The sequence below is a fragment of the Trichechus manatus genome, unplaced genomic scaffold (assembly GCF_000243295.1).
Source record: "Trichechus manatus latirostris isolate Lorelei unplaced genomic scaffold, TriManLat1.0 scaffold00327, whole genome shotgun sequence".
Lineage (NCBI taxonomy): Eukaryota > Metazoa > Chordata > Mammalia > Sirenia > Trichechidae > Trichechus > Trichechus manatus.
This window is the reverse complement of record NW_004444263.1, coordinates 42,601-58,884: the sequence shown is the minus strand read 5'-3', so window position 1 is coordinate 58,884 and position 16,284 is coordinate 42,601. Positions and strand designations below refer to the sequence as shown.

General features: G+C 44.6%; 2 protein-coding genes and 2 non-coding genes across 6 annotated transcripts in view; 3 read left to right on the top strand and 1 right to left on the bottom strand.

The window, feature by feature from the left end:
• DDX39B (DExD-box helicase 39B) overlaps nt 1-10,190 on the top strand; it is a 13,353-nt gene extending 3,163 nt beyond the window's left edge. For 2 of the 3 annotated variants that reach the window (XM_004390729.2, XM_023725524.1), the window contains exons 4-11: nt 312-404; nt 3,093-3,276; nt 4,376-4,494; nt 6,505-6,636; nt 8,992-9,101; nt 9,201-9,345; nt 9,488-9,635; nt 9,960-10,190. In XM_004390729.2, coding sequence (XP_004390786.1) covers nt 312-404; nt 3,093-3,276; nt 4,376-4,494; nt 6,505-6,636; nt 8,992-9,101; nt 9,201-9,345; nt 9,488-9,635; nt 9,960-9,976 — 948 coding nt within the window. In that variant the 3' untranslated portion in view covers nt 9,977-10,190. The remainder of the gene's footprint in view (nt 1-311; nt 405-3,092; nt 3,277-4,375; nt 4,495-6,504; nt 6,637-8,991; nt 9,102-9,200; nt 9,346-9,487; nt 9,636-9,959) is intronic. The other variant, XM_023725525.1, reaches the window with a different exon arrangement.
• Nucleotides 77-146, top strand: LOC111819241 (small nucleolar RNA SNORD83). Its single transcript, XR_002822983.1, has one exon. It is a non-coding gene; the product is annotated as a small nucleolar RNA SNORD83 (small nucleolar RNA).
• On the top strand, nt 3,328-3,404 carry LOC111819240 (small nucleolar RNA SNORD83). The gene has a single exon (XR_002822982.1). It is a non-coding gene; the product is annotated as a small nucleolar RNA SNORD83 (small nucleolar RNA).
• On the bottom strand, nt 10,188-15,438 carry MCCD1 (mitochondrial coiled-coil domain 1). Its single transcript, XM_023725526.1, is given in 4 exon segments — nt 10,188-10,665; nt 10,857-10,863; nt 11,194-11,236; nt 11,238-15,438. Coding segments are annotated over 4 exon segments (531 nt in total). The 5' UTR covers nt 11,360-15,438; the 3' UTR covers nt 10,188-10,306.
• Nucleotides 15,439-16,284: the final 846 nt, after the last annotated feature.

The window sequence follows — 16,284 nt, the reverse complement described above, 5'->3', positions numbered from 1 at the left end:
GCAGGGGGGTGGGGAGGGGCTAGTTCTGGGGAAGGTGGTTTAGTTAGGGATAATTAGGAAGGGTGTTACTGTCCCAGCTACATGATGCTTTCAGAGCCATGAGCGTTTGTTGCTAAGATGACCTCTATCACTCTTGACTGTTGGTTGTGGGGGAGTACTGTAATAAGCCTTGTTGAGGTGGAGGGGTGGGGTTAATGATTTACGGCTCAGATTTGAAGTTATGATCTACCAGGTGTGCTTTTTCATTTCCCCAGAGGGGAGAGTGATAGTGAAAGGGTATACTGTATGTCTGTATCTGCTTCTCCCCTAAGGTGTCTGTGTTGGTGATGTGTCACACTCGGGAGTTGGCTTTTCAGATTAGCAAAGAGTATGAACGCTTCTCTAAATACATGCCCAATGTCAAGGTAAGCCAGGGTGAAGAAGTGTGGGAGGGTGAGAGCGTGGGGAGTTGGAGATAAGAGACTTGCAGATTGGCAGTCTTCACATCCACAGGTGTCAAATATCTATACATGAGCCTCAGTGTACCATATTTTAATGCAAATAATGCATGTGTTAAACATTTTTGTCAACTGCGCAACCCCCCTCGCTATTTTTGTAAGTGAGCTATGCTGCGCGTTATACGTATGGGCATGTTATTTATGTGGGCACATTATTTGCGAAAAATGGTACGTTAACAGTAAGTTCCTGCAAACTTTGGGTGTATAAGAGATTTTATTAAAGTCTAGGGCTCATTTGGATGTGCAGTGTAATTTCATAGATGCTTGCTGTATCTAATTTTGGAGAAGCTTTAGTTTGTTGCGGTTTTTAACACATAGGGTAAATGTGTCTGCATAGCAGGGGAGTCCATGATGATTGGGCTATGGATGGTGCTTACCACAAGACCACCCTTTTGTTACAACTGTATGCCAATTTTGAATCATTTCTTGGTCCTTTGGCTGACAGTTTTAGAGTTTTAGGTTGTGTGGCAGGGCAAGGCTGGAAGCACTCAACAGCTTTAGTATCGTGTGTGAATTTTGAGAATTAAGATGGCAAAAGATGGAAAGATGTCTAGGGGCCACCACAGAGTTGGCTTGTGCTGTTTTTCATTATATAACTGATAAAGTGTGGTTCCCAGACCTATAGCTTCAGCATCGTCTGGAAACTTGTTGGAAATGCAGATTATATGGGCCCCACCCCAGACCTACTGAATATGAACATTCATTTTAAAGAGATCCACAGGAATTTGAGAAGTGAGGTATATAATAGTTTTTTTATCTTACTGGCTAACATGAGGTGACAAACAATACTTTTGTTCAGGTTATTATAATTCGTTCCATTATTCATTTATGTTTTAAAGGAATTAGGAATGTTTGATCATAGTTCTAAACTAAAAGTAATTTCTTAAAAATCAAAGTAGTATCTGTACGGTAAAAACACCGAAATAATCCACAAGGCCTTGTAATGAAAAGATTTAGTATTCCCATTTCCAATCCTTCATAGAAGGTAATCACTTGTTAACTAATTTTTTTAGTTCTGGTGGTTCTGTGTAACCAAGTAATAGGCACTTTTTTTTTTTTTTTAACTGTGAAAGTATATGTAACAGTATTTACCATTTCAACGTTTTTTTTGTGTACGATTAAGTGACATTAATTATGTTTACTTTGTTGTGCAGCCATCATCACTATCCTTTTCCGAATTTTTTTTATCACCCTTGACAGAAAGGCACTGTTTTCTTGATTTATCAAATTATAGACCTTTTTTTAGTTCATTTTAGGAAAGGTTATTTACCTCACTTACACTATTCTTTTTCCTAGTTTTTTGAAATTATGTTAATTTTAGTCCTTTAAATGTGACATGCATGCCAGATGTATTTGTATGCACGGTACCAGAGTCAGTGATATTTACATTTTCTGTCCTTCCACCAAATAGCCTGGTCTGTGGGTTGATTTTAAAAGTTGAAAATGAGGAAGGGCAGTTTACATTGTTACGACTATGGAAACATTGTTGAGCCCAGTAGTGAGCTAGGATTATACTTCCTCTCCTATAGGTCCAATTTATTACCCTCCTGCCACTTGAAACATTTGTACTGTAAAGATCAGTTACGAATTGTCTTTTCTTACTCTCTTTTTTAATTATTGCTTAAAATGAATGCTCTGATGACTTGTTGAGAGATTGGGCCATTGTCCCACCTCTGGATTTGTTGGGTTATTTCCTTGTGTTCAGCTTATTCTTTCTTAGTGTTTCCTGTAACTGGGGTTTATATCTGAAAACTTAATTTAAGTTAAACATTTTAAGTGAGAATTTTTCATAGATGATACTATATACTTCCTATTTTATCACATACCTAGCTGATGCACAATTAGTGATTTTAAGAATTACCACAGAATTAGCATTATAACAGTCTGATCCTGCCATTGTTCTTTTCCCCCTTGAAACTAGAAAGCAGTTACTGGTGTTACTCAGCACTGTACTGATGCCCAGATCTTCAACAACCGTTTACCTAATGGTTTTAATGTGGAGTGATGAGTTTAGCCTGAATCAGTAATTTCACGTTAAGGAGTTTAAAAACTTAGGTTCAGTTAGGAAAATGATGTTCTGTGTGCTTTTTGTGGTACTTGACACTCCTTTATCCTCATTGTTATAGTGAAGCTTGGCCTTACAGTCACCTGAAGGAAGATTGTTAGATTAAGTCAATTAGGCATGCAGCTTTGTGCAAGTCACTTGTTTCTGAGCCTCAATGTTTGGGGGACATACAAATTTTCGATTAGATGACTTCTAAAATCTATTTTGTAAGAAGTCTTGGTGGCATAGTAGTTAAGCACTTGGCTGCTAACAGGTTGACATTTCAAACCCACCAGCTGCTCCATGGGAGGAAAGACCTGGCATTTTGCTCCTGTAAAGATTACAGCTTAGTAAACGCTTTGGGGCAATTCTTCACTGACACACTGGGTTGCTGTGAGTTGGAATCGACTTGCTGACACACAGCAACAAAGTCTCTTAGCTCTGAAATGTTTTAAGAATTGGTTTAGATTAAGCTTAAAGAATGAAACTGGAGAGACTGGAATCTTTCCTTCCTTGTGAGACTCACTTTCTTTTCTCTCCTCGGTTGGCAGGTTGCAGTTTTTTTTGGTGGTCTGTCTATCAAGAAGGATGAAGAGGTGCTGAAGAAGAATTGCCCGCATATCGTCGTGGGGACCCCTGGCCGCATCCTGGCCCTGGCTCGAAATAAGAGCCTCAACCTCAAACATATTAAACACTTTATCTTGGATGAGTGTGATAAGATGCTTGAACAACTCGGTGAGTGGAATGCTAACACTGGGATAGTAATCTGGGAAATTGCCCTTTGGAGCCAAATGATGTTTGTTTGATACAGGAGCACTTCAGTGCAAGGACGACTCTTAATCTATCACCCATGACTGATGGCTCTGGGCTCCCTGATTGGTGGCAAGGGTTAGGGAGCTTAAGTCAGTCTTTGTTACCCTTTTAAGCAACCATGGTGATCAGGGGAGAAAGGTGTCATGTTCTTTCTATGACAGATATCTGTTTCTTTGGTTTTGAGAGTAGGGGACTTTGCTAATCTTAGAAATCCTCACCACCATCCTTTCTTTGATAGATTCCCATAGTGGGTGTTATAAGGAAGACGTTAAGGAGACAGTCTGCCATCTGGCAGTCCCAATACAGCATGTATGGTCAGAATTTGTAGCTGAATAGATCTCTAAAAGTTCTAGGATTAGTGTGGAGAATGTTTGTATTATGTGGTATTCCAGCGTGTTAAGGGAGGTTAATAACGGGAAACTTTATATAAGGACTGAATTTTGGAGAATGGGAGCATGGGGATGGACATAGCCCAAGGAAGAAGTCACCCCAAACGGTCTTTGGTTATACAAGATGGCAAGCTGTCAGGTAGGCTCTAGGTAGAGATGTTATATCTCCCTGACTAGATGGGAAAGTATGATTTAGAGGAGATGTAAAATGGACTCTGGAATGGAATAGGTCTTCAATATTTGTTGACTGCTATAGACTGGGACTTGGGGAGTGATGAGTTGGGAAAAGGGCCTTAAAAAATGCTTCATCCTTGTGAACCTCTGAAAGGGGTTTTGTCTCCATTTTATTGTTAAAGACTTGGTGGAGTTACATGATCTTGTTCCTTGTCCAGTTAAAACACAACTGGAACCTGATCCCAGATCTTCATTTGAAATTCGTCATTCTTTCCATTATATTATTATGGTTTTGATTTTATAGTGGTTGGAGAAAATAGAGCAGAGAGACCAGAGGCAAATCTTTCCATGAAATGACTCCCTTGCTTGTCCATTTCCATTAGTTTCCACTTCATTTGGGAAGCCTGCCTCTGTTCTTAATCACATATGCATCATTTCTCCTGTAATTTCTTTTATAGACATGCGTCGGGATGTCCAGGAAATTTTTCGCATGACCCCCCATGAGAAGCAGGTCATGATGTTCAGTGCTACCTTGAGCAAAGAGATCCGTCCAGTCTGCCGCAAGTTCATGCAAGACGTAAATACCCTTCTACCTTCTCTTCCTCCACTCCCTGCCCGCTGCCTCCTTCCCTTCCTCGCCCTTTTCCTCCAGACTCCCTTATCCTTCAAGCGCTGAGAAGGGAGCATGTGCCCGTCCGGGAGCGATGACTCCTTGAAGAGACAGACAGAGGCAGAGACAGCTAGTGTTAGGGTCTGCGCGGGCGCCAGGGAAACTCCGGAAGACTTGGTCGGGTTAACATGAGAGCGGGTAGTGTTCGACTTTTTTTTTTAACCACAAATTTTTTTGAACCTCTTCTCCCTTCTGGGGGAGGGCAGGATTTTCTGCCCTACCACCCATTGTCTCCTGCATATCCTTTACAACCACGCACCCTCAAGGTGGCATCAAGCATACAACTGGAGCTTTCCACTCCCCAAAACTCACACCTCCCGGTGGCAGGAGAGCAAGAGAGGGACAGACAGATGACAGGGCATGTCCAGAAGAAGAGCAAACAGCACAAATCTGCCCCCTCCCCACCTCTGGGGTGGGGGCCTTTGGCACCTCAATCCCCGATCCCCTACTCCTTCCCACCCATACCTCCTCGCACCCATCTGGAACCTCGGTTGATGTGAGCCGGCAACAGAGAACTCACCGTGATGCGGCGGGGGAATGCGGACAGCACCCAGCGGTGGATGGCGGCAGCGGAGGCTGCGGGGAATCCTGACCAGGAAGCTGAGGACCAAACCAGCCTCTTTTTTTCTGTTCCCGGTTTTTTTCCTGAACCCAACGCGTGGTGTGCCTCCCTTCTCCCTCCCATGTGTGTTGTGGGGAGGGGTGTCCTGAATGGGATGGTAGATTTTTTTTCTTTTTTAATACCGAGGGGAGAGGGGTATGGGAAAGCTTAAACGGGAGGAGTTCCACTTGGGTGTATCCAGGTGGGTGTTAGGGTTTAGGGCTAGATGAGGCCCATTGTATAAGCAGTGGAGTGTGTTCTTTGCCTCCTTGCACTACTTTTTCCTGTGGTATTATAACTCTTTAGTTGTATTTGGGGGCTAGAATTAGACTTGAAGGCGGCCATGGAGCTTTTCTTTGAAAGCCTGCCTTTTGCTAGCCTGTCTTCTAGGATTGAGCTTATGGTTTTTCTCCATGACAGACACACACACACACACACACACACACCCTTTCCCATCTTGGTCTCTGGGTGTTCGTGTTAACTGTGTCCCTGAGTTAGTATGAAGGGTGGTAGGAAAGCTGAACTTCGGGGTTGTTGAATCTTGTCACTTTCTGTCTTGCTTATGCTACCTTCCTCCCCTTCAAGGGTGGTGTTTTTTTTTTTTTTTTTTTTTTAAATCACCAATTATTGATACATTCCACGTAACCCTGTAGATGATTTGACTTCATTCAGAGACCAATCTCATTTTCTAAAACTATTGTCTTATGGTCTGAGGGCAAGTTGTTATGCACCTTGACTAGTTTTTGTTTTTCCTTTCATGTTAGCCGTGTCTATTGTAGCATTCTGATCTTTAAGATACCCGCTCTCTTTATGAGTATATGATTCTCCCACTTAAGAGAATGTTCAAGTGGAGAAGTCCTTGTCCCCTGCTGCATATCATAATCAGCTCTGATGGGGTTGTTGTGACCTTGAGTCACCTTTTCCCATCGTTTCCGAGATGTTTGGATCATGTTTTCCCTTTGAGAAACATCTCCCGTTGTTTTGATTCTTTTCTCCACCATCCATTTGCAATAATGACCTCTTGCCATTGGGTGGTTCCACCATTTTTTTCCTCTCTTGGAAAGTTCCCTTCCCGTGACAGTTTTCAGTTGGGCAGTCTTAAAACCCCATTGATAGGGAGGAAATTAGGTCCAACATGGAAGAAGCCACATTAAAATGCGGATTTTTTTGGGGGAGGTTGGGATTTTCAGTCTTCTTTCTTCTCCCCATCCCCCCCATGGGGTGTATTGGATATCAACTTCCTCCACCCACCCCCCCCAGGTTTAACCCCCCCACTCTGCCCTCCTCCCGTTCCCTACCCCCTTCCTCCCCCCCAGCCAATGGAGATCTTCGTGGATGATGAGACGAAGCTGACGCTGCATGGGTTGCAGCAGTACTACGTGAAACTGAAGGACAACGAGAAGAACCGGAAGCTCTTTGACCTTCTAGATGTCCTTGAGTTTAACCAGGTCAGTTGTTCAAAGTCTGGTAGGCGGTGAGCATTGGATTCATCTCCAGCTGTAGCAGAAACTTGTTGATTCAGTACCGTTTGACTGAGGAAACCACATGTGATATAGGAGAGAATGGTGGGGAAATTAACTTAAAAAAGACTATATATGTCTTATTTGGTCAAACTGGTGATCTCTGATGTGTACCAAGGGGGAGAGAGCATGAGCAAGGTGGGAGCTCCTTTTCTGTTCCCTTGGTTATGTGGACAGATAGTCAGTGTACTGATAATTACTTTAGTAAGTAAACTTCAAAAAATAATGTCAAAGGGTTTTAGATTTTTAAAAATCCGGAACTATTTTGGGCCTGTTATTCAAAAATGACTGCAGCTGTACATCAACAGGGAATTTCTGGGAATTCAGAAGAAGACATGGAACCATGGATATCGTTCTGATGTCAGCTGGGTCTTGGCTGAAAGGAGTGACTACTAAAAAGATATTTACCTGTGTTTTATTGACTATGTAAAGGCATTTGTGTGCATCATAGTAAATTATGGATAACATTACGAAGAATGGGAATTCCAGAACACTTCCTTGTACTTATCGATCAAGAAGTAGTCACTCAGACAGCAAGTGGATACTGTGTGGTTCAAAATTGGAAAAGGTGTGCAGTGGGGTTGTATCCTTTTACCTTATTTAGTCAGTCTTTGTGCTGACCAAATAATCCAAGAAGCTGGACTGTATGAAGAACATGGCATTACAATTGGAAAAAGACTTGTTAACAACCTTGCGATAAGCAGATGACACAACTTTGCTTGCTGAAAATGAGGACAGCTTGCTCTTATTGATGGTCAAGGACTATAGCCTTCAGTATGGATTGCACCAGAATGTAAAGAAAATGAAAATCCTTGCAACTGGACCAGAAAACAACGTAATGGTAAATGGAGAAAAAATAGAAGTCACGGATTTCATTTTATTTGAATCAACCGTCAATACCCATGGAAGCAGCAGTCAAGAAATCAAACAGCAAATTGCATTGGGCAAATCTGCTGCAAAAGACCTCTTTGAAGTTTTAAAAAGCAAAGATGTCACTTGGATGACTAAGGTGCATCTGACTCAGGCCATAATCTTATCAATCTTACATGGATGTGAAAGCTGGACAATGAAAAAAGATGTATTGCTGCATTTGAATTGTGTTGGGGAAGAACAAGCAAATCAGTCTTAGAAGAAATACAACTGGAATGCTTCCTAGTAGTAAGGATGATGAGATTTTTGTCTTTTTATTTTGGACATGTCATCAGGAAAGATCAGTTGCTAGAGAAAGGACATCATGGGTCAGAAACAATGAAACCCTCAACAAGATGGACTGACACAGTAGCCAACAATGGGCCCAAAGATCATGGAGATGGCACAGGTCTGGGCCATCTCTGTTATGCGTGAGGTTGTCATGTGTCATAGCCAACTCAGTGTCAACTAACAACAGGGTTCTTAAATGTTTATTTCTTGTGCTACTACTGAGGAGAAGCGTTATGTCAGTTTACCTGTTAACGTGGTTTATTTGCACTAAAAACTTCTGCCCAAAATTAGGGTAGGTCCCTTGGGTCTAATATTTTGGTGAACAGGAATGTTGATCATGGTCTTTGCAGATTTTACTTCTAATTTTTATTGCTTTTTAATGAGGTAGCTTCATTCTTGTTTCCTCACATGTCTGACTGTTTTGGCTACTGTTCTCTGCACCTTCTCAGAGGCCAGTCTGTTGTTGGTTGCCATTGAGTCTGTGCTGACTTGTGGCAACCCCATGTTGTGTACAGTAAAACTGCTTCATAGGGTTTTTTTTAAGTGTGAGACCTTTCAGAAGCAGATTGCCAGGTCTGTCTGCCAAGGCACTTCCGGGTTGGTTCAAACCGCCAACCTTTCAGCTAGTAGTTGGGTGCTTAACCATTTGTGCCACCCAGGGATCTGAAGCCAATCTAAAAAATAAACTAAACTTATTGCTGGTGAGTCGATTCCTACTCATAGTAACCCTGTAGGACAGAGTAGAACTGCCCCCATAGGGTTTCCTAGGCTGCGAATCTTTACAGAAGCAAACTGCCACATCTTTCTCCCATGGAGCACCTGGTAGGTTTGAACTGCTGACCTTTTGGTTAGCAGCCAAGCACTACCAGCGCTCCAGTGAGGCCAGTCTACTCAGGTAAAATCAGAGCCAAAAGGGAAAGTTTAAGTTAGATTTAGAGCAGAAGGGAAAATCGGTGGGGAATGAGGGACTGGGAGGAATTCCTTTGAAAGTGAAATTACTGAAAACTTCCTCGCACAATCTTCTTTCTCTCTTACACATAACCTTCGTGGACCTACACCTCCCCCTACACAACGCTTGCACAGGTGGTGATCTTTGTGAAGTCTGTGCAGCGTTGCATTGCCCTGGCCCAGCTCCTGGTGGAGCAGAATTTCCCAGCCATTGCCATCCACCGTGGGATGCCCCAGGAGGAGAGGTGAGTTGGTGGTGGAGAGGATATTTTTGTATTCTAGGGGGAAAAGGACCATTGAGAGAAGAGAACTTCAATGTTTTTCTAATTTCCTTTCTCACAAAGGCTTTCTCGGTACCAGCAGTTTAAAGATTTTCAAAGACGAATTCTTGTGGCTACCAACCTATTTGGCCGAGGCATGGACATCGAGCGGGTGAACATTGCCTTTAACTATGACATGCCTGAGGATTCTGACACTTACCTGCATCGGGTAAGCCCCACACTCAGATTGACATCCCATTTTTCTCTCCTGCCCCCTTATTTTCTGTATCTTTTCATAGCTTATATCTTCATCCCTTTTGGGTATCTTCCCTCTTTTGAGTGTTCCAGTCCTAACCTCTTTCTCCATCCAGGTGGCCAGAGCAGGCCGGTTTGGCACCAAGGGCTTGGCCATTACGTTTGTGTCGGATGAGAATGATGCCAAGATTCTTAATGATGTTCAAGATCGCTTTGAGGTCAATATTAGTGAGCTGCCTGATGAGATAGACATCTCCTCCTACAGTGAGTATTGATCTCGTGCAATTGGCTTCCCCTACTTTTTAGCTTCTTGTTCTTTAGTATATTTGTTTTAAATCCCGTTATGTGTATCAGGCACTTGACAAGGAATAAAATTCACGCTCCCCTGGTTTTTGATACCATGTTGGGATGATTTGTTGACATCTATGTGGGGTCTCTCTTCTCTCATCAAATTATTCTCTTTCCCCCACACCAGGTCTGTCCTCTGAACCCATACACGACACAGACATCTGCATGTTTGTACGTGTGTCTACCAACCTCCCTTTTTCCTTTCCATGCCTTATTCTAACTATCATATTTTCTCTTCAGTTGAACAGACACGGTAGAGGATTCACTCATTCTGGAATATGACAGTCTGTCCCTCTTCAGGAGACACCACCAGGCGTGGGGGTGAAGGAGACACTACTGCCACCTACCCCTGACCCCCTCCCCCACGGCTTCCCTCTGTTGCATCAGCACCACTCCTAAGTCCCCATTCCTGATTTGTCAGAATTTTTTTTAACAAAACTAAAAATGAAACAGTGTGCGTCTGTGGTATCTGTAAATGCTCCATCCCTTTATTGGATTTGGGGTGAGGTCATTTTCAGGTGTGATGCAAGATAAGGGCCCTGCTTTGGGCCAAGAGGTCAGTGGGTGGGGGCATAGTGGGGATGTGCCTAAGCAGACGGCAAAGGTTGAGGCTCCCCGCTGTCCTCCAATTTCTGGCCCATTTTGGAGGGCTCAGTTGGTTTTCTCATTAGTCTGGGAGAAGCTGGGATGTTCCTAATTGAACGGCTTGTCGGGGGTGGTGTGCAGTATTTCCAATATGGGAGACTGAGTTGGGGACTGGTAGGAAGCTTAGGCATTTCCCCCCCGACTTCTCGGTGTCTCATTTGTTCCTTCAGCTTCTGGATCTTGAGCACCAGGGCCTGGGCCTCCCAGACCCCCTCTTGCCCTTCCAGCAGGGCCTGGTACAGCTCTAGTTGCTGCTCCAGCAACTCCTCAGCTTGGGCCAGCTCAGCTGTGTGATGGGGCCAGGACCTTGGTGAGGGAGGATTTGGGGGGAGAGTATCAGTCAGGGAAGGGGCTGAGGCTCTGGTTGGGAGTCAGGAATCCCACCTTCCCCTTTCTCCTTGGTTTAAGATCACTTGGGAAGCCAAGGTGCTTCCTGTGTAGGGCATAGGCCTCTGGGGGGCGGTTAAGAGATCACTGGCTCAGGGACTGTAACTGGACCCTGAGAGCCTCTCCCCTTGTACAGGAGTCTGGGGTCATAGGAAGGAGAGGACTGGCTGGCCCTCTCCTCTAAGAAATAATTAACTGTCATATAAGGGGAAATTAACGTTCAAGGACTTGGTGAACTACTGCTCTGGGGAGGGGGAGGAAGCTCTGAGGTCAGGAGCGTGGGGGGAAGGAGTTGAGAGCTGGAGCTAGGTGACAAGCTCCTGTGGTGAGGGACAGTGTGGGTCTAGCAGTGTTGGTGTGGAATGGGATCAGGGAGGCTCCTGTCCCACGCGAGTACCAATAACCGTTCACACCGTCCGCCGCTACCACTGGTGTCACTTACCCTGGGGGGTGACCTCATCTTTCCACTGTCCAAGGAGCTGGTCTTCTGTGCTTGCCTTGGGGCTCTGGGAACAGCACTCCCGGGAGGCCTGGGGTACCAGGGGCCAGGAGGGCAGGAGGCCCTGGCAAAGCCAACAGCATTGAGAGAGCCAGGGCAGAGGGAGCATCGTGGTGAGGCAGGGAGCTGTCTGAGCTGCCCAGTAGCTGCCAAGAACTGGTTCCCACTGGGCTTTGGGCCTTGCTTCAGTGCCCAGCCCTCCCTAGGCACCAGCCCCTGCCCCATTCCTCTACCACCACCTCCCAGCCTGGCCCCAGACAGAGTCCAAAAACTGTTGGTTGATGTGAAAAACATTGCTGCCAGTTTAGGCATAACTTGCTTCAGAGTGCTGCTGCCCAGGCACCCACACCTCTCGTGTCTGTTTTGCTTAGCACTGTCTTCTCACTCGGCTCTCCAAGGTAGGAATTGTATCATTGGTTTGCAGATGAAGAAATTGGCTCAGAGGGTTTCGTTCAGCACTCACTTATTCAGGCAAATATTTGTTAACTGAGGCCAATTCTGGGCCAGATGTGCTCAAGGCTGCACAGCTGGTTGGTAGAAGAACCTGGAGGATTCACATCCAGGTCTGTTTGGTGCTGTTGAGTGGATTTTCGACTCTGACTCCATGTGACGGTAGAACTACCCTGCAGTTTTCTTGGTTGTAATCTATGGGAGCAGGTTGCCAGGTCTTTCTCCCGTGGAGCTGCTGGGTGGTTTAGAACTGGTAACCTTTCAGTTAACAGCCGAGCACTATTCTGTTGTGCCACCAGGGCTCCTTATATCCTGGTCTACCCAACTTGAAAACTCATACTTGGATCTGGTTCATGTGCTGATTCCCCCATTATTTCTCTTTCCTCTTTTCTTGCTGGCCCAGAATTGCCTTTTTCCCTTGTCCCTGATTTGCGTTGTATCTTGTTAGGGTTTGCCTTTTCTAGTAGATCTGGGCATCTTTGTATCACTTATAACCTTGGCTCCTGACAAAGCCTGACACTAGTATAGGTTTCAGCTTTGCTGAACTACTGAGCTGCTCCAAATCTTCAGCACTAGATCAAAAGTCCCCTCTGTACATCATGTGTGTGACCCTTGTGCATAAAAGTTGGACTTCTGCAGTGTGTTCTGAAATGGTGTCCTGTTGTGGCTGGAGAACATAGCAACATCCCTCTGGGCAGAGATGACTCAGATGGGAGTGGATAATCATATGGGGAAAGGTGGGTTCTCAGAAAAAACGTGATTCAGGAGGCAAAGATTGCTGGATAGTGGACAACTGCTAACCAGCTCACTATCTTCGGGACATCCCTCTATTCAAAGGGAAGATGGTCTGTACCATGGTGTAGTGGTCCATGAGCCAGCCAGGGAGACCTTCCTACAGGTTCTCAAACTTAGGATGAAGCACCTTTAGAGGCCAATGGTGGTGTGCTCCCCATTAGCTGACTGGTTCCCACTTTTCAGTGGAAAAATGACTAAGTACCACTGTAAAAACTTTGAGGGAGGGGAGTTTTCATTCATTCCCTTTTGTGATAGGGTTGTGCATGACTCATATTTGAATTGCAGTGTATACACTTCTTAGTCTAATTATTGGAACATTAGGGCCCCAAACTACCACTGTTACAGATATGTGAAACCACCCAGTGTAAGGTTAAACAGTCCACAACAAAGTAACACTGAAGCTGAACTAATCATATTTGTAAATTAAAGGCAAGATTAGCAATTGGAAAAAAAGAAGCGAGACTTCTGCAAGACAATCCAGACTCTACACTAATAACAAAGTTTCCTTCCTGAAAACTGGGAATTCCAACCATCTGAGTTTGTGCTTTAGATTATAAACTAAAAAATGGAGTAACCTCTAGTAATTTACGGTAGGTAGTCCTGAGCCATAAATTAAAAATAGTCTGTGGATTTTGGCTTTGTTCATCTGTGAGAAATGAAGAAAGGGCTTCGGGTCAATTCAAGATCTGTTGGGTAAGCTGTGGAGCTCATAATCATGGATATGAAGAAATGAAGATAAATAGACCAGATTACCTGGTTTTATGTTACTGTGTACATTTACTTTTTGTTTCCTGAGTCTCTAATAGAATCTTAAATGAGGGTTCTGGGCTGGCCTCTGCAGGGTTCTGTCTTCAGGCAGGGATAAGCAGGGAACTATGGGAAGCATCATCCACAAGTTAAAGGGGCTGCAGAGCCTCTCCCCATCCCTCCAGGCCAGCATGTTGATGGTACCTTTAGTACTGCATCATACCCAGATGACTGGCAGGACTGGGCTGACATGAATCATTGTACCTTTCATGTGAAACTCCACTGGAGTTGGGGGCATAGGGTTATTGAAATCCACCTGTTTCATAAACGTAAGAGCCTAGTAAGTGTGAGACCCTGATGGGCACTGATCTGTTCCTGTCATAGGTGATCTTCACAGGAAGCTTTCAAGAGAGCTCTTCTCATTTCGTTTTTTTAAATTAAAATTATTTTGGGATACTTTTAGATTTACGGAAGAGTTGTACAGACAGAACAGAGGGTTCCTGTATATGCTTCACCCAGCACCCCCTGATGTTAACATCTACATAATCATGGTATATTTGAAATACTAAGAAGTTAATATTGGTACAATACTTTTAACTATAGCCTTTGTTTGGATTTCACCAGTTTCCTAAAGAAGACACTAAGGTACACAGGTTTCAGGGCCTGCACAAGTTCACACAGAAAAGAGGCTCTCATTAAGCACCACATTTGAGGTCATTCAGTGCAGCCTTTAATATCCAAGACATGATGGCCAGTTCTCCATACATATCTTCATTTCTCAGAACTTTTTTTTTTTCCAGTCTGCAGGGCTTATAAATTCAATAATTTTATTCCCTAATAGTTGGAAACTTCCCTAGAAGTTCCAAGTTTCAGTGTGAGCCTCTGAATCCAGGGTTTCTGGGATTTGGTGAACACATGTATATCACAAACTTGGCCAGAATAGGCAAGAGGAAAAAGGCAGCAGATGGAGGAATCACTTGCATTTTTCTCTCATGTAGAATATTTCCCTCTTTCTGCTCTTTCCATGTCCCTGAGTGTGAGGGAAAAAACGGCTCCAATGGGCTATGAGAAATGCTGTGGAAACATTTCTTTATCCCTTCCAATCCTTCAACTTCTACTTTAGCTGTGCCCTTTCGCCCTCCACAACCCCTGGTCTATGAGCCTTTGCCTTCTCTCAGATTCAGCTAGAGCCCACTCACCTAGTGAGCCATTTATTCCTGGAGGGTAGAGGCGGAAGCAGAGTTCAGAGCCTGGGGCTGTTGCAGAACATAGGAATGAAGGAGGTTGGAGTGAGAAGGGCTTCCCAGTGAGGATTGAGATGTGAATAGTCAGGGTGACTGAGGACATTCCCAGCATCTCCATTTAGGAGAGAAGGGCAGATCTTGAATAGAAGGGCAGAGAGTATGAGCAGGGTTTGGATGAGATTCACCCTACCCTCACCTCCAGTCTCCTGACAATGCCTCACCTCAAATCACACTGAGGGGCCCCTTCAGGCCCAGGTGCTCCACCAAGCAGGTGTATCTCAACTCCTCTCCAGGGAGGACCCCGACAGCTGCCTTGCTCTGGTGGGTCTCATGCCCCCCAGGTCAGTTCCTTCCATTCTAGCAGCCAGGTCAGTGTGATGCTGGCAGGTAAGAAGACAAAGGATTGGCCTCTCAGAGAGTGATTGCCTTCAGGGTCCTCCTTGTCAGTCACCAGAACCCTGGAGAGACCCTGGATGTAGGAAAGGGGGAAAAGAGATGGAGTGAGGGTGGGATCCCACTTCTGTTTTTTCTCCTAGTCCTCCTCCACACAGCAGCACCTTCACCTCTCACAATCCCCAAGACTTCTAAAAACTTGGGCAGAAAGAAGAGACGCAGAACCCTACAACTGCCTGCCTCTACTCCTGCTGGGCTTTAGTGCTTGCCCCAGCATAGAGTCCTAGGTATGCGCAGAGGGTAGTCCTGGAATTTTCTTCCTTCATTTACCTGCGGGGCTCAGTTCCTCACCTCCTTCAAGTTTGCTCAAATGTCACCTCAACAAGGCTCACCCTGACCATCCTATTTAAAAGTTCCACTTCTTCCATTATCCTCATTACTTGGTATTAATTTTTTCTCTATATTTCTTACCACTTTTTAATGCACTGCGTAGATTTATTTTTCCAAAGATGGCCTCAACAATACCTCCCATTCCACATGTTCTTTTGTAATGTGACCTTGCCATTCCCTATCTAGAGGTGGGCCTGACTTCCCTCCCCTTGAGTCTGTGACTAGCTTCCATGAATAGAACATGGGGAAAGTGACACTGCCTGACTTCTGAGGTGCTGACATAAGATGCCTTCTGGTTTCTGACTCGGTTGCTTCAAACACTCCCTCCTGGAACTCAGATGCCATGCTAGCAACAGCTAAGCCATATGGAGTAGCCAGGTGGAGGTGAACCTAGGTAACCTGGTTAACAGGCTCACTGAGCTCCCAGCTGACAGCCAGTACCAGTGGCAGCCCTGTGATGGAGCCCTCTAAAATGTTCTGAACAGTTGGGCATCCAGGTGACTGAAGCCCCAGCTCGTATCACATGAGGCAGAAGAGTTTCCCTGCTGACCCAGATGACCAAAGAATGAGAGAAAATAAAAAGATGGTTTAAGTCACCCATTTTGAGATTGTTTCCTACTCAGCAATAGATAATGGAACATATCCTATACCGTGTAATTTACTACTATTACTATGTTTTTATTTTTTGTCTACCTTTCCTGTCAGATTGTAAGCATTAGGAGAGCAGGTTTTTTGTTTTTTGTTTTTTTTTGTCTGTTTTTTGATTTAATGATTATCAAGCCTAGACAAGGAGCCCTGGTGGTGCAGTGGTTAAGTGCTTGGCTGCTAACCAAAAGGTCAGCAGTTTGAACCCACCAGCCACTCCATGGGAGAAAGATGTGGCAGTCTGCTTCCATAAAGATTACATCCTTGGAAACCCTCTGGGGCAATTCTGCTCTGTCCCACAGGTTCCTATAAACTGGAATCAACTCGAAGGCAACAGGTCTGGTTTTTATAAGCCTAGAGCAGTGCTTGT